Source organism: Apaloderma vittatum, unplaced genomic scaffold (assembly GCF_000703405.1).
Source record: "Apaloderma vittatum isolate BGI_N311 unplaced genomic scaffold, ASM70340v1 scaffold23916, whole genome shotgun sequence".
In the NCBI taxonomy this organism is placed as follows: Eukaryota; Metazoa; Chordata; class Aves; order Trogoniformes; family Trogonidae; genus Apaloderma; species Apaloderma vittatum.
The window spans coordinates 10,098-32,957 of NW_009722829.1; the positions used below are offsets into that span (position 1 = coordinate 10,098).

Consider the following 22,860-nt stretch of genomic DNA (forward strand, 5'->3'; position numbering starts at 1 on the left):
TTCTTCAAGAATGAATGATTATACTAGTACACAGACGAACAGCTTCACACAGCAATTTTGAATTAAAGTATGTTTCAGTTCCTTAACACTAATGTGGCACCATGGAATAGACAGAAGTTAGTAAAAATGAATGGGTCCTGTAGTTTTGCTTGATACTCAAACTCAACTGATTGTGAATTATAGTATGCATTCAAATACCTGCATTACTCTAGAGAAACAAGGGAAAAAGAAATACAGCACTGACTGCAAAATTGGATTCTTACTATTGATGGCTATCACTGGGGTGTTTTTTGGAAAGAGAAAAATTGAACACAGCATTTTGTTAATCACTAACACTTGACACTCAGTAAAACTTGGTGTGGCCCTCCAGTCCCATTTCTGATTGATAGAAATCAATCAGAAGCATTAGTTACAGTAGAAGAGATCTAACAGCCTCTTCTTCACAGGGACGAATAGTCCAGTGGACAACTTAATCTCTCCTGGTGCTCTCAGACCAGGGCAACATTTCAGTACATAAGCCTATGAGATAAATAAACTGTGAAAAGGGAAAGGGATGGTCTGATGTTAACAGCAAGACCTACAGAGCACACCCTCAGTCCCTTGTGCTGAGAAGAACCAGCTGGTGCAAAATGCTCTGCATTACTACTAACATTACAGCACAAAGATTCTTTTTAAAAATAGGCACACAAATTTCACTTACAGAACTCGCCTTCAAGAGGACAGATAGATACTATGCAGCAGCCTCGGTTTGATTAGCTTCTGAAACAAAAAATTCAAGCAGAGGTATCATCATTTATGCCAGGTTTCCCATTCTTGCTCTGGTTCCTTAACTTCAAAATCACTTCTGTTGCCATTTTACTGGATGAATCAACAAGTTAGCAAACTGCATCCATCCCTGCACAGTGACCTGTTTACAGCAAAGCATTCGGAATGCCCAGTCTGGAACTTGCCTTTAGGAGAGGGTTGGGTTTTTTTTACAGCATTTGACATTTTAATTTTACTTACAGAGTGACAATAGGTCAAGTTAGAGATTCTTCCAATCGATTATATTGTTCTTCATGTTTATCCCAATCTACTTCTTCAAACAGAAACTTGGTGTCAAACTACTCTGTGTCCACTGAGCTAGCTGAAATAAAATTATGGATGACTTCCTACTAACATATTTAGATTAATGGAAAATCCATAAGAAGAATTACTGTATTTCAAATAAATTTGTGCTGCAACAGCTCTATAAAAATCAAATTTTTAAAAGCATTTAGTAATTAAAACTACCTACACCACTCTGTAAATACAGATATTTTTTAATTTCTTATGAAGCATAAAATTAGTCCCCTTTACAACAAATTTTAATTATTCCATCTGGGCACTGGTTTCTTGAATAATAATAAAAGAAACACAGTTCTTGTCCATAGGCACAAACAGGTAAAAACCATCCATCTTCCCCAGTCTTGAACAATAATCTAATTTTTGTACAAGCAAACTAATGATGCTAATTCATTTGCTTTTAAACTAAGCATATCTATGTGGCTTGACCTGAAATATTCCCACTGAAGACAATAAACTCAGTACTGAAGACATTAAACTCAGTATTCCTTACTTTTCAATGAATCTGAGAATTACAGTTTTACACATTCTCAGAAGACCACAAGGATTCATCACCATCTGAAAATCTCTATGTTGCAGTGAGGTAGTTTCCAGTTCATTTAGCAACATGAAAGCAAATCTACACCACAGTATTAATTCAAAGACAAATTTACCTTTTTTTTTTAAAAGAAAAGGAAGGATACTTTAAAAAGAAGTTTCACACTATCAATCTTTTCTCTGGCTTTTCCTCATGGATGAGAAACAATTTAAGTGCTTGCTGTTTCCGTTTTAGTTTTGGACCACAAAAATTCTCCAGAACAACCCAGAATCTACATTGTCCCCATTATTCAGGAAATCTAGCTATCCTGACTTCTGACTTTATGATAGGTAGCTTTCACACCAAGTGACTAAAATCTATGCATATTCCCTCCTCTTTCAGTTCAGCTGGGAATTTTCAGGGAAGAAAGACTATAAACTTCTTTTGTGCTCTTCTGAATGACAGCTCATTTTAGAATGGTCTTCGTGCTGTAATCCCATTAGATTAAACACATTACAAATTCTCTTCCCATACTTTAATTTCCCTAACATTACAAGTTTTAATGAAATCCATTTTTAGTTTGCCATCTAATGACCATTTGTCATACCAGAAAAAAATCCACAACGGTACTTGCTACATCAGCCAACAAAGACAACATTTTTCTTTAGCTTCTTTATTTAAAATCAGTTTATACATCAGTTAATTTCAGCCATAAGAAACTGTTCTCTGATAAAATCCCACTATATTGGAATGGTAAACTCTTAGCTACTTTTACTTAAGAAAATAATACAACTATGCCCCACAAATTATGACAGAGTTTGAAAAGAAATCTTTTTCTTTACTATGTAATGAAGACAATGTAATAAAAGTACATAACAAAGCTATAGAAAATTCAGGAAAAAATACAGAAAAATAAAAGCTTCCAATGGGTTTTGTCTTAGCCAAAAATTGTTTACTGCAAATAAAACATTAATAAATGGCTTTATACAAATAAATACATATTTTAAAACGTATCTGAAACACGAATTCCTCCTGTTTCAAAATTTTAAACTATGTAAAATATGAAAATGATGGGCTATAATGGCCAAAGGTTGGTAACAAGAGTCTTTATTTTGCAAACTATACAGAAAGAGTAAAAAAGAAAATGCATTATACTTTTCAATCATACATAGGATAAACATTAAATTTAGTATTTAATATGTAGAAATTAATTCAAATAAGAAACTGATTTTCCTTTTAGTTAATGATAGGAAACCAGTGAGCCATTTTTGAAATTATACAACCTGTAGTATTACATTATACAGGTCACGTCAATTTTATTGTGGGCAGAAAGCAAGAGACATGATATGAACAAAGACGGTGGAGTCCCAAAATGTCTACACAATTAATTAACATGCTAACATAAATACAGTGATTAAAGTAATTTTCTCTACAGTCAAATCTTCAGTGCTACTCTACACAATAATTATAAACTAGTCCACATGGTAATTACTTAACAATAGGAAAAAAAATAAAATAACCCATTTTCTTCATTCCAGCAGCAGTACCTATACTGGTATTAATTTGGTAATTGGGTGTACTTAGCTATTGCCTAACATCCTATACTGGTATGCATGCTAAAACCTCTCTATTTCTATTTTGCAAGGCACCTTTACAATACGTTCTCTAAGTTTCTGCACTAGTAACAGAAAACAACATGAATTAAGAGAAAGATGCAAAACTATTTCCCAAATTAAGAAAATAAAAATATTACTATACATTTATTAAAAACTACTGTGGGGCAAGTGCCAATACTCTGAAACACAGCCATATATAAAGATAATATAATTTTAAGCAATTTTTTTCCCCAGGTAAAATATTTATGCTAATCTGATTAGAGAGAAATAAAGCGTGAAGCAACGTTTGAGTAAATAATGATAAAGCCTCCACAACCTTGACATGAAAGAAAAAATAATTAAGGAAGGACAAGAAAAGTTTAGAATTACAGAATTGGTGCTTGTCTACACTACTGCTTTTGAAAAATCCTTTCGATAATCTAGCCACTTCCTAATTAAAACATAACAACAAACGCAAACACCAAGGAGAACTTTATTTTTTCCTCCTGATACATTTTTCTCCCTACCTTTGGTTAATTAAAGGCTGGTGACACGCTACTTGTGCAATAAAGTTTTTCTTCAGTAATACGTTTTTGATTTACTAAATGGACAATTTGCAAAGCCTGCAGAGCCTGAATCACTGACAGAACAAGGTTAAGTTATGTGTTCTGAAGAGGACATAGACAGTTCCAAGTAAGGGCAAATATCGTTTCACCAGAGTTTTAAAGAGACTGGCTGTCTTTATGGTGTGCTTTGTACACTTATATTTTCAGTAGCACATGACATTTCTTTCTTCAGACTAGACTTCAAATGTGTTTTCTTCAGCGCAAAGGCATTTAAAAACTCAAAAAGCACATTATATAATTATTCTTATTTAAACAAAAAAAGTCTATGACTCCAGCTGCAATATTTGAAATAATCATACAAAATATACATGTTTGTTAGAATCCTTTTGATCTTGGAGAGCAAAGGGATTTTATGAAATGTCATCCTGTAAATCATAGAAAGGTACAATTCATGGACCGCCTAATAACATCAAATATATCCATCATGATCAAGGTCATCATCATCATCATCTCCTTCATCTTCATCATCATCTTCGATTTCATCTTCATCATTCATTATTTCATCTTCATCATCTTCATCATCTGTCCATTCATGGAAATCGCCAGAGGCAAAATCACCTGAAGTCTCTAAATCGATAGCTAAAAAGGTATGATAGTTACAGAAAAGACAGATAAGATACACTATGTATTTATAGTATCATATACATAAACATACAAAAAGCACACCAGAATATTTAGTTTCAGGTCAATCATTTATTTTAAACTACACAGTATGACACAGAAACAAAACATAAATAATACAAAAATTCTTTTGTCTTACAAGAAAAAACACTCCAATAGAGATTAATTTCTTAACGTTAACAAAAGGAGACAAATTTTATGGATTTGTAGAACTATTAATGAAAACCAGAAACAACTGAAACAAATTTAAGTCCCGTTTACAAATGACGATAAGGACTACTGATAATATACACTGCCTATTGTTCAGTTCTTACATACTATCTTGAACTATCTAGAACTGTCCACTTTTCTAGAAAGGATCCTGGATTAGATGGACAATAGGCCTGGAGTTTGTATGTCAAATATTGTCTTGTATTTACCCTTTGTTTCAGGCTACGTTCTTTTGTTGCAAAATAAGTAGAAAGGAGTAATATAAGACATTTTTTATTGATATTTTTTATATCTGGGACATCAAATAAAGGTGACAGGGGAATTCCTAGAAGAATTTGCATGGTTCTGAAGGAAAGGGAAAAATAAGGGAAGATTTAGTGTGCTAGGAACTTTTGGCAATTCCCTCAAACATAAACTGAAGAAATGTGAAATTGAATTCACTAGCATGCTGATTATCCAAAGGGATTTCATCAAGTATTTTGAGGTTTGTCTAATGCTACCCTAGATAATTCTTTTTCCCTAGTTTTACATACACTGTGTCAAGCACATATATGAGGTTTATTAATAGCTGACACAACGACAGGAGTTGTAAAAAAAAAAAATGTAGTAAGAATAACAAATTATAATTTGTTATTTTTTGTTTCAAAATCCATATAGTCAGGTCTCCCATCTGTTCTTGCTGAAGAAATTGAATCCAGTTGACAGTCAAAGAAAATAACACCAGTAAACCAAATGCCACAAAGAGTTCTTAACTTACCACATTCTGCCACACCATTTGTTCTGGATCCCGTTACCTCATTGCCGTATCTGTCAACACACCAGCACTGCCCTACACTTCCATGGCACTGACTTGGTTTGTAATATCCATCTTCATCACATAATGGGATGTACTGCCCTGTGATATGCAAGTATTGAATAAGAATATTAAAAATGTCCTCTTGGCCAATGTAACGATTATAGCAGAAAGTAACTACCTTTTGCTGTTTCCTCATTCCAAGCTCTAAACTGACTTGTTTACTATTACTAAGTTCAGTTAAGCGGAAAGTGACTGAATATATTAAATGTCAGAGGGAAAATAACACGTATCAGTCTTGGACTGATTTCAAGAAACAAAGTGAACAATCTTCCTTCACATTTTTCATTGATCCTGTGATAGTATTCCTTACTCACTGATTGTTTCAGGCAAGATCTTTGTTGCATTCTGGGAAAAAGGCTCAAATGTAGCACCCAACCCTAAACGCGATGTTCTATAATCTGTGGAGCACAAACAATTCCAGATAATAAGAGCCAGGCTTCCTAGACTAACAAACTATCTGCTACAACACTGAGGAGCTATTTTTATTTAATATATGTTTTACAATCCACTTAGTTACCAAATATTATTTAATCCCACCACAGAAGACAAATACAGTGCAACACACCAATGTTATCAACAACAAATGTAATAAAAGAATGTTAAATTTGCATTTATATGCAAAATACCAAGGTAAATGAGTGTCTTAAGCCAGAAGAGTACAAGAGACACACCAAGAGTATACCATCTCCCACAGCATCCTCATAGGTAAACTGAGGAAGTGTAGTCTGGATGACTAAGTAGTGAGGTGGGTCATTAATTGGTTGAAGGGAAGTCAGAGCGTTGTGGTCAATGGGGCAGAGTCTAGTTGGAGGCCTGTGTCTAGTGGAGTCCTTCAGGGGTCTGTGCTGGGGCCAGTGCCCTTCAATATATTCATCAATGACCTGGACGAGGGATCAGAGAGCACTGGCAGCAAGTTTGCTGATGACACAAAACTGGGAGGACTGGCTGACACACCAGAAGGCTGTGCTGCCATTCAGCGAGACATAGACAGGCTGGAGGGCTGGGTGGGGAGAAATCATATGGAGTTCAACAAGGGCAAGTGTAGAGTTTTGCACTTTGGAAGGAATAACCCCATGTGCCAGTACAGGTTGGGGACTGACCTGCTGGAGAGCAGCGCAGGGGAAAGGTAGTGGACAGCAGGATGACCATGAGCCAGCAATGTGCCCTCGTGGCCAAGAAGGTCAATGGCATCCCGGGGTGTATTAGGAGGGGTGTGGCAACTAGGTCAAGAGAGTTCCTCCTGCCCCTCTACTCTGCCTTGGTGAGGCCACATTTGGAATATTGTGTCCAGTTCTGGGCCCCTCAGCTCAAGAGAGACAGGGAACTGCTTGAGAGAGTCCAGCGCAGAGCCACAGAGATGATGAAGGGAGTGGAACATCTCCCTTATGAGGAAAGGCTGAAGGAGCTGGGTCTCTTTAGCTTGGAGAAGAGGAGGCTGAGGGGTGACCTCATTAATGTTTATAAATACGTCAAGGGGGTGTGTCATGAGGACGGTGCCAGTCCCTTCTCAGGGATGTCCAATGACAGGACAAGGGGCAATGGATACAAGCAGGAACATAAGAGGTTCCACAAAAATATCAGAGAAAACTTTTTCACTGTGAAGGTGACAGAGCCCTGGAACAGGTTGCCCAGAGAGGTTGTGGAGTCTCCTCTGGAGACATTCAGAACGCATCTAGATATGTTCCTGTGTGACATAGTGTAGGTGATCCTGCTCTGGCAGGGGGCTTGGACTAGATGAGCTTTTGAGGTCCCTTCCAACCCCTGACATTCTGTGATTCTGTGAGTACAAGAGACACAATCAAGGACTTTGGTTAGCCAGAAACTTGCCTAAGGCAGAATAATCCACTGTGTTTAATTTGGAACGAACAGAGATTTTTTGAAAGAAACATAAAATGTGGACAAATCACAATGAAAAAACCTAAAACATTAATATGAAAACATTTTCGAAGTGTACAGTTTTTGTTAGAAACCATCCATACAGTTCTGACTTTGGGCCAACCCTTTTATTGCAGCTTTTATACAGTGGCTAACAGTAAAATGAAGATTTTACATTTCAGTAATGTTGATACAGTATAAACTGATTCACAACAGAGATTTCAATTACTTAAAGAATATTAGAGGTAAAAGATCAGCAGAGATACTAATTTAGGAGTGCCTTAGACTGTCCCCTCTATAAGCTGTAAAAATGAAGCTTCCATTAGTATAATAAAACAGACGCAATATCTTTTGGTAGTCAAGGTAATAAAACTAGGTTTAATAGCTTTCAAAAATTTCATAAATTTTGTTGCTAGAATTTACTGTGGTCTATCTTTGTTGGATTAATATTGATTTTATGTTGCTGTTTCACTAGTGTTATTTATGTAAGCAATAAAACCTTCAAAAGAATGATCTATGGCTCACCTAGGAGCTTCTTTCCTCCTTGCTGCTTCTGAATGTTGCTGAGTTCTGTCTGGCAAGGTGGGTCTAAAATGACATACAAAATGTTAAACAGATTACACTGCATCTAGGAAAGAAAGCATATGGCTACGTTTTCACTGTTTATGTTCTAAGGTCACTCTAACAATTGATCTTAAGAAATACACACATCTTGCATTTAGTAGTCTTGGTCGGATCTCTGAAATAAAAGAATTACTGCACCTTACTACAACTCCAGAATCACCAATTAGAGCACCACCATGGATTTCTGCATAAGGCCACTCCCAGTTAACACAGTTGTAAGTGAGCAACTAGTCACTAGTCTGAGGACCGAGGAATGCTACTCTATCACACCTTACTTTATCAGTCTACAGAAATCAGATGGTGACTGTGAAGCTTGCCTCATGATTAAAAGAGGATGGCTCTTTCAATTTTTACCCTTTTGTCATTGTTAGAAGCTATGCTCAAGTTTTGTATTTCATATACTATGCTAAGAAAATAAGAATCTTTTCCACTGAAGTCTCCAAGATTGTGTTTCTATTGCAAAAATTTAAGTCTGCATCTCATGGGTACAAAGCCCCATGCTCAGCACACTAAGTTAGAAACAGTGGCCAAACTTTAGATGGCTCTAAGAGGCAGAATATGTATTAAAATTCAGTTTTCCATTTTTCAGTTATAGTTTAGTCAGGTTTTGAACCATTCAATTTTCTACTGTCTATAAACTCAACTCACAGAATGTGTCATGAATAGGAAGGAAGGAAGATGTGAATGTGTTTATGTTACTGTTAAATTAGTGAATCAAAGACAGCAAAGTACTAATTTTTGAATGCTGATACAGTGCACTACATTCGACCATTAGCACAAAGGTGTTTCTCATTCTGTATCAGCAGTACCATTACTAAGTTTACTCACATGTCTCTTTAGCTTATGCCGTTCCCAGACAATATTCTGATAACATCACAACACATTCCCATTCTATGAATATTAAATGCATTTTCCATTTTAGCAAAGTGATTATTCAGAATACATCTTTGCCATGCAATTAACTCGAGACTCTCTTCTGAAATGTAGTGAAACTACTTTTTTCCATGCAAACAGAAAAATACCTTCTGAGCGAGACTGGCCTAGCTCACTGATGGAGCACAGAGTCAGACTAGAACCCAGTCACTGTGCAAGGCAATGGGTTGGGCAAAAATCAGTTGAGTGGTGAGAATCCATGGCAGCCTTTCCTGAATTCCCCTACAGGAAAACCAAAGTGCTCACCCTTTTAGTCTGCTGAACGCAGCAAAAAATGCACAGAAGAGTGTAAGAATGGCAGTAACACGTTATAATCCGTGGAAGAGCCAATTTTGTGGAACTGCTCAAATTGGTGAGAAATGCCTAGGTGAACCGGGGATCAAAAATATATTTCTGGTGAACACAGAGACACTTGCCTGCCATAGCCCAGATATTATTATATCTTTATTATTATATCATAGCCTTTGATATTATTCATGAGTTCTTTATTAACAGAGTAAATGGAAACTGGAAGACAATCCCACACTGACAGCAGAATGTCATATTCTCTTGGCTTTACATTTTAAATACTATTTACATACCCCATACATCTAAAAAAGCTTATAAACATTTACAGTGGCCTCAACTCTGGTGGGTCACGTTTTCATACTAAATCTATAAAGATTCTTTTCAGAGTGATGGCCTTAAAAGTAGGCTCTACTTTTAAAGTACTCTTCACAGGAGTCTTAGTGCCAGAACAAATTTTTAAGAGATGTCTTTCCAGAAAATCAAGCAGTTTTCTGTGTTTATTCTTGAAAATCACTAGGAGTTGATATTACTGGGTGTGTACTGGGTTTTAACCATTTAGTCTTTAAATATTTGCTGTGGCTATATAAAGCTTTACATTCCTTGTTGTAAGAAGTGCTTCGATGGTGATCACACTCACTATTCTGCCAGAGGTGTTCATCACTTTTCAAAACCAAGCCTTCGGTCTCTCCTGATGTTTAAAGGGTTAAGCTCTTAATTGTACATCATTCTGAGGATCAATTATTTCTTAAATCAAAGGTATTTTCAGTTAACCAGTAATCTAAAAAATGATAGTCATTTATGTGCAAATGTATCACAGGCTAGACAAATTCAGGATTTTGGTGGACTTGGCAGTGTTGGGTTAATGGTTGGACTCATTATCTTCAAGGTCCTTTCCAAACTACATGATCCTACTCTAGTCTATCTTCAAAAGAAAGTGGAAATAAGTTGAAGGAGAAGAATTAGTCAAATAGGAAAAATACATGTATTTTTGCTCTATGGAAAAAAGTCCAAAATTAAAAGCACAGAGCTGCACACATGAGCACTAACAATGATGGACAATACCTAAAAAAACCTAAGAAATCTTCAATTGCAGCTATAAATCTTTGGTCGTGTAATTACAAAAAGGAATACCACTAACCAAAAAGGTAACAAGTCAATATGAGAAAGTTACTTACCCCAAGCTCTTCCTCTCAGAAGCTAGGTCTTCAAGATTCACACTTAAGCTTTGCTTCTCAGGATAAAAGCAGCAAAACCTCTTAACAATACTAAATCACTCTGGTGCTTAAAACTGTCAAAGAGAATGGCAGGCTAGAAGTTCAACCAATTCCTTTTGGTCCATAACATATCCTTTTTCCTCTCTCCCCAAATCATAATGTTTCTCTCTTTATTTTCCTGAGTCTGGAAAAGCTTTCTTTTAGATTTCTGAACTTATTTTAATTTTAAAAAAGCAGTCACTGGACAACTTTTGCAAGTCTTGAGCCAAGGAGAAAAAATTTCTTAACCAAAATCAATGCAGTAGCTTCCTCTGAAATAGAAATGAATCTGACACTAGTCTTTCTGATAATCTGAATAAATAAAAGACCTAATCATCTTTGCCCTTAATCTGCTTTCACAGGTGTGTGATAATCTGGATATAAATAAAAGACCTAATCATCTTTGCCCTTAATCTGCTTCCACAGGTGTGGCAGGAATTGTTGTTCTGACATCAGTGCATTGCTACACGATTGATTTATGAACCACTAAACAGGAGCCATCCACAGTTCTTCAGTGGTCAAAGTACTGACGCACACCTGAGTATCCCATGTTATTAATACTTGCCCTTGAAATATAAATATTCAGTTTGTCAAGTGGTGCTGCAAGGCTAGCACAACTAAGCTTTGTTACCAAAAAGAGGCACATTAACATAGCAATGGGAGTAAAACTGGTAGATTTGACAAAGAATGCCTAGGATTTTTAACAGACATGCCTCAAGGAGCTGCGACCCACACAGTGAGCCCCCACCTTTTCCAGATTCTCCATCTTATTAAATTACAAAACAGTGATTTTCCATCTATCAGGTGAACAATATTTGGCAAAGCCCCTAGCTTCTGGTTTATGGTCCACTGCAGATTAGGCTGCCATGTTGTGCCTTGCCTGTGCTTGAGGTCAAGTACTATAATTATCCTTGGACAACTGAGGCTTGAACCTGAGAGATTTGCAGTATCAACACTGCATTTCAAGAAATCTTTCTGGGGACCTCAATTATGTGTTAAGGCACGTTACATCTCCCTTTAGAACCATCTACAAACATATTTGAAGTCCTGCAATCTGAAAAGACTGATATAACAAATACAAATCACCATAACTATCATTCTTCTCTAAAGATGTCTTGCAGCCTTGACAGACAGAAGAGCCTGTAAGAAAAAAGCATCTAGAGGAGTGCTGGACTAATACATCCATGCAGAGGCCTGCATTAAAGAAATACTAAGGTGCTAAGCATTAATACTCTCAGCAAAACTGTGTATTTTACTCTGAAGTAGCGATGCCACAAAAACAAGACTATAATAACGATGAAGAACTGACAGGAAGAAAATTAACCTATGAACAGGCCAACACTGCAAACGCCTCAGCATTTCTCTAGATAAGCACTAAAATATTAAGCTACCGTTACACAACAAAAAAAAAAGTTTGGAAGATGAGCACTGAAGCACTTGCATAAATTGTAGTTAAAACTAGAGGGCAATACCAAACAAAGCATATAGGAAGACTTCCACAGAGCAGCAGCAAAATGCAGCCTCTGAAGTACTGAAGAAATGCATTACAGTGTCTTGGAAGTATCTCAGAACTACTAAACTATGCTTAAAGCAAAACAAGGCCAAGAAAAAATGCAATAAGCACCATCAAGCCATATTAGTCAAGGCAGGACAGCTACTACAGGAAGATCTTTTCCTAAGCAAGAAAGATCTGACTTAAGTATTCATAAGAAGTTGCTTATATTGACTATAAGTTGTGAGCAATGGGCAGTAATGGGTCAAGTGTACTGTAATGCATCATGACAGACCTCAAGCAGAAAGAATGAAAGAAGAATATTGCAAGTACTTGTCTGATCCTGACAGTCTTGAACTGTGAAATTAAGATCAAAGAGCAGGAGGGCTTCTCAGGTAACAACTCAAGCAAATGGTATGTATTTTTAAAAAGCACAGCTGAATGTCCAGTATGGTATGTATTGTTGATAAAATTTTGTATTCACTTTGAACATTGTTAATCAACAGTGTAAAATTGTAGATCCACCCAAAAGCACCTACTAAGCTCAATGAATACAGAAAGCTGTCTACATAGCTCAAAGCATTCTGTTAATATCAACTTATGTTGGTAAACATCAGAAAAAAGTCACTAAATTTCTCTACCCAGTCATCTCTTTGCTATTAATAGCAAACGTCTAGTTGAAGGTCTTGTTTAGATTGTTCAATCGAGTAGAATATAACCAAATATAAACATAATAAAAGTTTTAGCATAACACTGCAACTTATGAATAGAGAATTCAGGGGGTCACTAATACACTAGTGAGTTAGGACTTAGATAACTGTGCAAAAGCTAATAATAAGAAGTGACAAAAGAAGACTCTAAGTTTTTGTTCTTTTTACACATTCAAAAAAGAAGAGGAATACAGATTCTGTTGACAGTGTTTGTTTGGAGGGATGGAGTGCATGTTTAATGTACGACTGCCAAAACTGAGATTTCACCTTGTTTACGAAGTTGAGAATTTATCTTTTTTACTATATGCTCAAACGCACTGGTCTGAAAAGCTATCGAATCCATTTTAAATTGGCACCTTATCATGCCATGGTCAAGACAGTGAGGAAACTGGTAAAAAAGGGAAGAAAAGCTTGATAATGTTCCAGCAGTACACTAATCCAGTATTTTACACAAACAGGATTTTCAGGGTATAGAATGCAAAACTACTTGAAACTGATCTGTGGAAGTGCTATATCTTAAGGTGCTGGTCATGCTGTACATTCATTATACAAAATAGGTAGAAAGCCAACTTGTAGAAGAACCTTGGACCACACTAGGCCACATGCTCTGTGCTGTACTTTCTCTGACAATTGAAAAGAATTATGCTGTTCTCCAAAGAGTAAGGGTATTTATATACTAAGCTGAAATGATCGTCAGCATTTTTTTTAAGACAACCAAACAAAAGATGTTACTTTCTCTACTTTAAGAACCGCTGTACTTCTGGAATGGGTTATTTTTCATTTACTCATTTCCTTAGCAGTACATGCATGGTTATAAAAATAAAAGCCAAAATATTATTCTACTATAAACCAAAAAAGATTAAATGCTAACTTTTTATTACAAAGTTACCAAAGAAAAGAAGCCTGCTGTTTAGTATGTATCTACAGAAGTACAGCTTTATTTTTGTTCAGATTTATAACTGGCAGATGTGGCATGATAAAAATCTTTATTTTCACAGAAATCAGAGTCAAACCATAGTTGATGAGTGCTAATGGAAATTTATCACAAGAGTTTTAAGGGCACAAGTGAGATTTAAAAATCTAATATTATAATATTCAAAAAGGCTTAACTGGCTTTGCAAATTTTCCACCAAATCAGTCTTATCTACTCTACTGGCAGCAGAAATTCGGACTCCGGTTGCTTTTTATCCCTTTGAAATACTCCCTCATGTTACTCAGAAAAATCAAAGGGGCAATTCTGTCCAGTTTCAGTCAAAATTTAAAGAGTGAATTATTTGATTCATTGCAACTAATTTGAATTATTTTTTAATTTATAGGATGTCTCACCTACCTCTAAAATTGTTATAAGAAAATAATGCTTATAGGTTGTGTTTATTTAAAGAAATCACAGCAGGACACTAGCAAGATATTTGTCTAGGCAGTAAAAATTAATTGGTTTAAAGTCCAAATGACTGGAAGTAACTTTATCCATAATGTTTATTCAGTTATTTTATTAGGCTCACAAAATAGAACATTAAGATGCCCTCCTTTAGCAATAATAAAAGTTTAATTTATAATGCAGGCAAAGTAGACTGGGAAAGAAATAATTTAAGTAATTTTGTTCTTTATTTTGGTCTCTTTCCTCTGCATGTTTACTTGAAGTTGGCATGAGAAACAATATTGCTATAAAAGCATCAGCCATTGTTTTGCACTTTATTTAGAATCCTTGAATTTCTAGCGAGCCTTTCCACTTAGCTTGTGGGGGTTATTTGGTGTGGAGGTTTTTTTTTACTTCATTTTAGGTATTCACAACAGGTCAAAATCCTTAACACAAATTCATGGTACAGCATCTAAGAGCTTGTAGTTCACGGTAATCTTCATGTTAGAGAAAAGATAAAGCACTACACAAGGTCAGTCACATGCATATGCAGGTTGCTCTCATCTTTTACCTTGCTGTCTTTGGAAGCAGTAGCACCACTCATTGTTAGATATCAAACTGTCCTTGTATGTGTCACAAGAATTGAAGAACGCCCTGGTGCATGGCTCATTCTTGTCAAGGTAAATGCTTCCAAGTTCTGACTGGTCCAACAACAGGTCATAGTTCGTATCAAGCCTGTTAAACATCCATCCAAGGGAGTCTTTGCAAATTGGCAAAATGCTGGTATCAAATCCTTAGAGGAAGAAAATAAAGACAAAATCATATAGCTGCTGATTTCAGCCATCACAAAAAAATGTTGCATTATGGAATTTGCTCCAGTGGGATACATATACGTTGTATGAACAGTGTGTGCTATTGAAACACTATGTATAAATTATATGTCAGCTTCATTTTAAAAAAATCATTACTGTAACCTGCTAAAAAGTTAATCCCACCATCAGTCTCAAAGCATTTAGAAATAGCAGTTTTCATGTCAAGCATCATACCTATAACACACATATTATGTAGAATAATAAATGTTCTACAGTGAATTCCTGGAAAATAATTCTGTTTAAGAATTTTAGTGATATTATAAATCAGAGAAGTGAAGCTTAAGTGGTTTGCAATGTTTACAGAACGAAGAACAGAATACATTCCATGTAACTTATTGGAGTCCATCTTTTTCTTCCTATAACACATATTCAGCTCTATGAAAAAGAAAGACAAAACTCAGCCTCAGTAATGCCTTGAAAGTTACAATATTTTATCCTTACTTGGCATTATTCACATCTTGGAGAAGGCCATGGAAAAGATAACTGCTAAGATTTACTAATACAGCTAATACTAGACCTACTAATACAGCTTGCATGTTCCTAAGTTGTTGCTTGGAAAAAGGGCCACCAGGAACAGGCTGAGTTGATTATTCCTGTAGCCAGAGCTCAGACCTCACTGTTGTCTTTCCTGCATCAGCTGTAAAGTACATGCTGACTTGCACATGGCCATGGATGGCGAATTCAAAAGCCGACAAATTCAAAAGCTGACAGGCCTGTTCATGAGCTCTGGGCTGTACCACAGGCTTACGGTGCATGCAGCCAGGTAAGTATACACCCTAATAAAGAACAGAGATTTAGTGCTACTAAATATTGTTCTTCCAAAAACTTTTAAGCTAAAACTGAACACTGATAAAATGAGAATGGTGAATATGGCCGTAGAAGAATTGATACGAGAGCACACAGGAATTTCCATTTTCTACTTTGGTTTAAATCAAGCCTACCTGCCTTAGCTGTTGTTCAGAAAACAATAAAGAAATCTGCAAAGTGTTTCTGTACTGCTAAACCAGGTCAACTTGGATGACTGCATAATCCGATTTAGAAATCAGTAGATTTTCCTTTAGATAAACATGTATGTGGAAATGTCCGTGCTATGGTAGAACAACCATTTCAGAAAGAAAAAGAAGAAAGCGGATAGCCAAAAAAGAAGACAGACAAAAATCCCTGTGAAAGACAAGCAACCATATAAAGTCCCTTTCCCCAGAAATTCTAAACTAACTGACTTTTTATCACTTTTTCTTGCTTCTTGTTGATCTGTGGCATTCACTACTATTTCTACTTGACAGAAAGTAAAAAGGGGAAAAAAATAAAGCAAGCCATTTGATATTTATGAGAGTTTTTATGTGTCCAGTACAATTTAAAAACATATTCAAGTATTCAACTAATGGTCCTTCTCTTTCTTCCTCTTCAGACCCTGATAAAACATCAAGATAAAACAACTTTTGGGGTTTTTTTTTGTAGATTAGGAGGAGAAGAGAGAGACAGGACCCAATTGAATGAATAAAGATATACAGTAGAAGTGTTATTCAGCTTTATCTGTAAAGGTATCAGAATTATTTAGCAGGTGTTTCTGCCTTGAAAAACTCTGGAAAACTCCTCCGCCTCAAAACATTTTGTCTAAGGATGAATGTTCGGGATTATATTATTTCCCTCTAAGTCTCTATTCCTGAAGACCTCTTACCACTTCCCAGATACCTCTTTTTTCTCTGCTAGTCCTGCTTTAAGCTAGATATCATCCTCAAGACTTTGGACTCAGCAAGGGGTCAATGTGAAACATACAGTTTCCTATTCTACCTTTTCTGTGCCTACATGAAGGGAGGAATTATTCTTGTGCTCACAAAATTTTTCTGAATTTGGCATTCTGGACAGCTCACCAAACTGTAAAACAAGTTGCACAAAAAGAGTAAACATGAGGAGACAGATTTTAAAGAGTAAGACGGCAGCTAGAAGGCAATATAAGATAGAAAAGACTTTAAAGATGTATTCACAGATGGATTTTGTAGGCCGAAGTAGATAATTGTAGGTAATACATCTGCATTTGGAATCTTAAGCATAAGCTTATCGAAAGAGGTATCGCATTCAAGCTTAGGACAAAGTATTTTTAAATAAGCATTTGCCATCTATGCTGAAAAAACTCACACCATTAAGTACTTGGTATTTTATAACACTAGAAGCTGGTGTTATGTATTCCATAAACTCTACTTAGGCAAAGGGGAAAAAGCCTCCAAACACCTGTATATTTTATTTCTCTTAGTTTCAAATTTTACTCTAAAAAGAAAACAGACTTATCTGCAGAATAGTGAAAAACTACTGAATATTTACAAGTCTTTATGCATCACTAAATATTGGAACAGTACAGAAGATTTCATCCCTCCTTTTTATCTTGATTGCCTCAACTAGCATTAGCTTGTGAATTGAGTTCATCCTCTATCCCCATTCCTCATTTTTTTCTCATGTCTTTCTACAGAGATTCATTTTTTTTAAAGTGTGTCTAATAGAGATTTCCCACTGGATTTTTATCTATTATACTTGTCCTAGTTAAGGACAGAGCTTCAAATTAAAACACTGACATTGGAGTCAGCAATATCATTAAAAACCAGATGATTCCACTACAAATTACAGATTTCATCAGGAAAGTACCAGAAAAGTGACACTATGTTCTAATATTTTTTGTGAATTCAAATGAAGTTAAGCATAACTGTAGTTTAATATTTAAATACAGAGTTTGAATTTTATGATAAACACTTCCTGGTAAACATGAATATATTTTAACTGGCAGTTCAGAATTAATAAACCTACTTCATACAGTAACATTTCATATAAGAAAACTCTTTTGTTATTTCCAAGCCTGTAAAATAAATTTTATGAATATTAAAACTGTCATAACCTATCTATTATATAACATCATATACTGCAGAAAAAGCACTGTGGGTCATGGGGTCTGGCTTTCTACTAAATAACTGTTTGATGTAATAACTTCAAGAACTAACCAAGCTTTACCTTGAAAGCAGTTTATGTTTCTTTTTCCAGAATTTGCTTCTGAGGTAGTTTTTATTTTTATTTACAGTTCAAGTATTTTTGTTGCTCTTCTCACTATTTTTTTAGTTCTTTCTCTTCTCTGGTATTTAAAATTTTAGTGTTTTAAACAGTAAAAATCACATTGCTGCTTAGTTTTCATTTGGCTTGTTTCACCAAGCCACTCTTTCACAGCCATCAATCACTGCAGGATAGTGTAGAAATGTCTGAAATCTAGGAGCAGTCCACCTCCTCCAGAACTGCTACACCACATAAAGATCATCACCTCAGTTCCATGTTTACATTATATACCCTAGGAGATTACTGTGGTAAAGTAAAAATCTTGATTCAATTTTAAAGAATCTTTAAGGAACTGGCCAAACTTAAGATAAATAGAAGTCCTTTCTCTCTGCAATGACTTTCTTCCTCTACTACCATATTGATTAAATAATACAGGTGTCACTCTTGATGGTGATATACTTGAGAAAAGGAATCAGGAAAGCACTTCAGTACATACCTGGAGTTTAACATCTGCTAACAAGACTTGACAAATAAGGGGGTCAGGTAATACACAACTAAGAATCCCCAAATTCAGGTGACACAGAACTAGAAAATTAATTGTCCAAATCACAATTTTACAGTTGTGATACAAAACAGAAAGCAGAAACTGAAAGGGGAAAATTAGTATAGCTGAAGAACAGTCATTTATTCTCGATGATTTAAGTACCAGGACATTATACTGAGGAGAGCAAAAATATGAAATGAGATTTTCTCTTTCTCTCATTTCAACCATTTATTTGAAATACATTTCCATATGCCATAATGAAATGAGCTTTTATGCAGCTATTTTTGAACACTGTCTAGAAAAATGTGAAGTACTAGCTTAAGCTCTTTTCCTCAGACACAACAATCCCAAGGGAAGTATTAATGAGAAAGATATCCTCCTCTGTAGTTTACACACTAGCATTTAAAACATTTCCTCCAAGGAACCAAAAGAAAATGCTCCCGTGTTTCTGATTCTTTCTCAGAGGAGAATTTCAACTCTTTGTAAATATAATCTGCTTTTCATGGTAAAACTATTGTTTACCTGCTTCTTAAGCTCAGAAGTAATAAATCTGTGTGTACATTGAGGAACAAAGCTTTTGATATTATGTGGAAATCAAAACAGCATACATAAATACGGCTCACATATTTTATTATATAAAAATAACCTAATATGCAAGAGAAGTAAACCACATGATTCCTTCCAATACCAGTACAACATCCTGTGTAATAAAAGACGCTGACAAATCATACATGTGAATAAATAGGTCTTAGGACAGGACAAACCCAGGATAACTATGAATAAATAGACACGCACTCTGCTAGAGTCCTGACTGCCATTTAAATCATGGCTTTTTACCTGTTCAGCACGCAAGCTGCATAGTAAGAAGGTTTTCACTTGTGATGGATTTGTCTAATAATTTGGATACGAGAAAATCTTCACTTAACAGCATCTCATAGCTGAGGCCTACTGTGCACAAGCTGGGAACAAGTTTTTCTTCTAATGTAGTTTTATCTTGTTTACCTGCTTCTTAAGCTCAGAAGTAATAAATCTGTGTGTACATTGAGGAACAAAGCTTTTGATATTATGTGGAAATCAAAACAGCATACATAAATACGGCTCACATATTTTATTATATAAAAATAACCTAATATGCAAGAGAAGTAAACCACATGATTCCTTCCAATACCAGTACAACATCCTGTGTAATAAAAGACGCTGACAAATCATACATGTGAATAAATAGGTCTTAGGACAGGACAAACCCAGGATAACTGACTTCCATTTTACAACAAAAGGTACAAGGTAAAGAGATAAAGCACAGCTGCAACATCCCTTAAACACCTGTGAAAGTTTGCATCCTGAAGTCTTTTCTTTTCCAGCAAGTGCTCTAAAGAATTTTATAGAGAGAGTGTATGGTGGGAAAGCAAGATGAATCCTATTGCTGGAGGCTACCTTTTTGCTAATAGATTAACAGTTCAGGCCAAATGTATTCTGTGGGACACCAAACTGACCATTTTATTAATAGGAGTGACTGTTAAGGAAAAGTATAAGATACTTGAAGAGCAAGAAATAAAATAAAATGCTACAGTAAACATTTATATATGTTTCTTTGTGTATATGAGTAATTTGGTACGGAAGATTGAGTCAACAATAGTGATGTAATTCATTAAAAGTCTTAATGTTGAGTAAAGATGGATTACTTTAAAATTCCTGCTCAGAACTACTTAGAAGTAGTTGGCCTTCTTCCCGCTTTGCCTGGGCTCACACCAACCTAACACATGCAGAAAGCCATTAAAAGAACATTTTCATTCTAGCAAACTAGAACTATGGTTCAGGTTGCCAGGCTCTACAAGTTTGCAATAAAGCTTACGGGACATTTTCTGAGATAATCACAGGATGTAGACAAATACTTAGGCAGTCAGCATTTTTAAGACATCAAAAATTTTGTTTAAAACTGCAATTTTTTTTATAGTTTGTAACTGTACAATGATTGTATGGGAGCGTACAGACAGGAGTAAGCAAAAATGTATTGTTCTGCTTATGAATTCTGTCTGTACATCAGGGTTTCCAAACATGCTTCAGCAATGAAGATCAGGGAAACTTAATTTATCTTCATGTAATTTTAGCTGTGTCTTTTCATCGATAAGGAACTTAAGAGTCAGAATGAAGTAAAAACCTCTGAGCAAAGATTAGAAAATGTTAATTTTATTTACACTTTGCTATACAAAATTTGTCTTTTCCTATTGCAAGTTTGTAGGATATTTAGCAATTTTAGTGTAATAATATCTCACCATGCTAGTTCTAGACAAGTCAGTTATAAGTAATTTTCTTTCAGATTTCTTGTATTTTTATTTTATTTTCAAAATTATTAGTGTATTAGATTCCACATAATTATACTTCTCCCAAGTTGTATAAAGATTCTCTGTTACCTTTGGCCTCTGGTCTTTCATCTTCCATCATGATAAGGTGCACAAACATTCTTCAAAAATAGACTGCCTGTTAGCAGACATACGTGTATTTGTTGTGCTTTGCGTTTGATGCATTAATTCCCTAAAGTTTTATCACACAAAAATAATACAGAACCAGAACAAATATTTTAGAAGACTATAAACATTTTCAAAATCTTGAAAAGACTTCAGAATTTCAATTTTTCAACTCTTATTTCTCCATCCACAAGGGAATAATAATGGGAGTTATTACTGTAATATGGGGGTAAAGCATCCTTTTCCCCTTTATGTCATCTATTTGGACCATAAACGCCCTGAGCACAAGATTTAAGTGTTTATATAGCATTAATAGTAATGATATACACCTAGATATATGCAATCTGAATACATTTGGACACAAAAGAGATTTTGGAAATAAAATTCTATTAATTATTTGCAATATTCTATTCTGCATTACTAGTAAGATTCAGGGTTGGAAAAAAATGTGTCAGTTAAAAAAAAAGTAAGATAAACCCACAACAATGTAGGCACCTTGCCATTTTACACTTGTTGCCTGTATATTGATGACCCTAGCAGAACAGCTTAAACTCCACTGTTTTTTTGTTCAGAAATCATATTTATGACTGTACGGATCAATTTCATAGCTGGAACACCTCTGAAAAGTGCCAGCAAGGCACTATATACTTGCACCAGATCTAGCTTCAACAGAAGGACTGTGCCCAAGCCTTTTAATAAGTCCTGTCCCAAGTGCCACCAGAGAGACTGAAATACAAAAAATATTAAAGGCAAACAACCAGAAAGGATGGCACAAATTGCTTTTTATAATGTAGAATAGTTTTTCAGTGAGCAAGGACCTCTGTAAAGAGAATAAAGGACAGCCTGGGGGAAAGGGTGCCAAAACAGATTTTTAACTCCCCAAGGGTAATGAACAACTCCAGGAATGTACTGGAATCATCGGGACTCTGAAAGGGAAAGCTGCATTCGGGTAGCTTTTTGTAATAGCTGCTGTTCTGTACAGGTCACTGAGTTTCATATGCTAAATACAAGATCATTATACCTGATTAAGAAGTTCTTTGCAACATTTATTTCTAGGTGTATCTCTTGGACATTTCCAAAAAAGAGAGTCTGGACTCCTTGGTATACTTAAAAATTAATGTGTTTTCAACTTCCTATGACTTTGGAGACTGATTTGGAGGGATTTCGTTAGGGATACTACAGGTTAGCTCTTGAAGAACAGTTCAAAGAATTTCTTAATGGTACAAGAAAGAGCACTACCATGTTGAATGGTTATAATTATTCTTGTTTCTTTGTGTGCTTACAGGGACATAGTGACCCAGCATTTTCTTCTAAAATATGTTTATTTCCCCTAAGATGTGGTATCTTTTGCTACCTCAGATGAGAAATTTTGAAGTCCAGAAATTTACATAGCAGAAGGAACATAGAGCTGCATTAATAAAACTAGTTTTTATACAATTTTTGCAGCCCCAAATCTGCAAATGAAAACTATTACTGGTCATATATTAATTTCACCACCTTGTGTCTATAGACAGGCTACCTTTTTGCAGTAGCCCATCAATTAATTTGATCCAGTAAATACTGGCTAATTATAAAATCGAGGAAATACCATGCAAATAGGTTCTTTTACATTTGAAAGCATTTTTTTCACAATTAGATATATGCAGTTTAAATAACTAACCACAGTACTAAGACACTAGATTCTAAACAGTTATTGTTCAAATGTTTTGTGAAACACTGTGGGGTTTGTTGAAAAACTTTTTTCAAAGAAAAGAAGAAAAGAGAGGAAAACTGAATGTCTCACACGTAACCATTTTCTGCAGTTAGATTTGCTTTCTTTTAATTAAAAGAAAATAAATACACCAAAACCTATGATCAAACTTGCATGTTTACTTCCTAGCATTCC

At 35.3% G+C, this 22,860-nt stretch overlaps 1 protein-coding gene across 1 annotated transcript in view; it reads right to left on the minus strand.

Moving 5' to 3' along the window:
* Positions 1–4,070: 4,070 nt before the first annotated feature.
* Positions 4,071–22,860, minus strand: part of SPOCK3 (sparc/osteonectin, cwcv and kazal-like domains proteoglycan (testican) 3) — a gene marked incomplete at its 5' end in the record, with an annotated part of 21,321 nt that continues 2,531 nt past the window's right edge. The window contains 4 exons of the mRNA XM_009871893.1: positions 4,071–4,421; positions 5,431–5,568; positions 7,930–7,992; positions 14,633–14,854. Coding sequence (XP_009870195.1) covers positions 4,252–4,421; positions 5,431–5,568; positions 7,930–7,992; positions 14,633–14,854 — 593 coding nt within the window. The remainder of the gene's footprint in view (positions 4,422–5,430; positions 5,569–7,929; positions 7,993–14,632; positions 14,855–22,860) is intronic.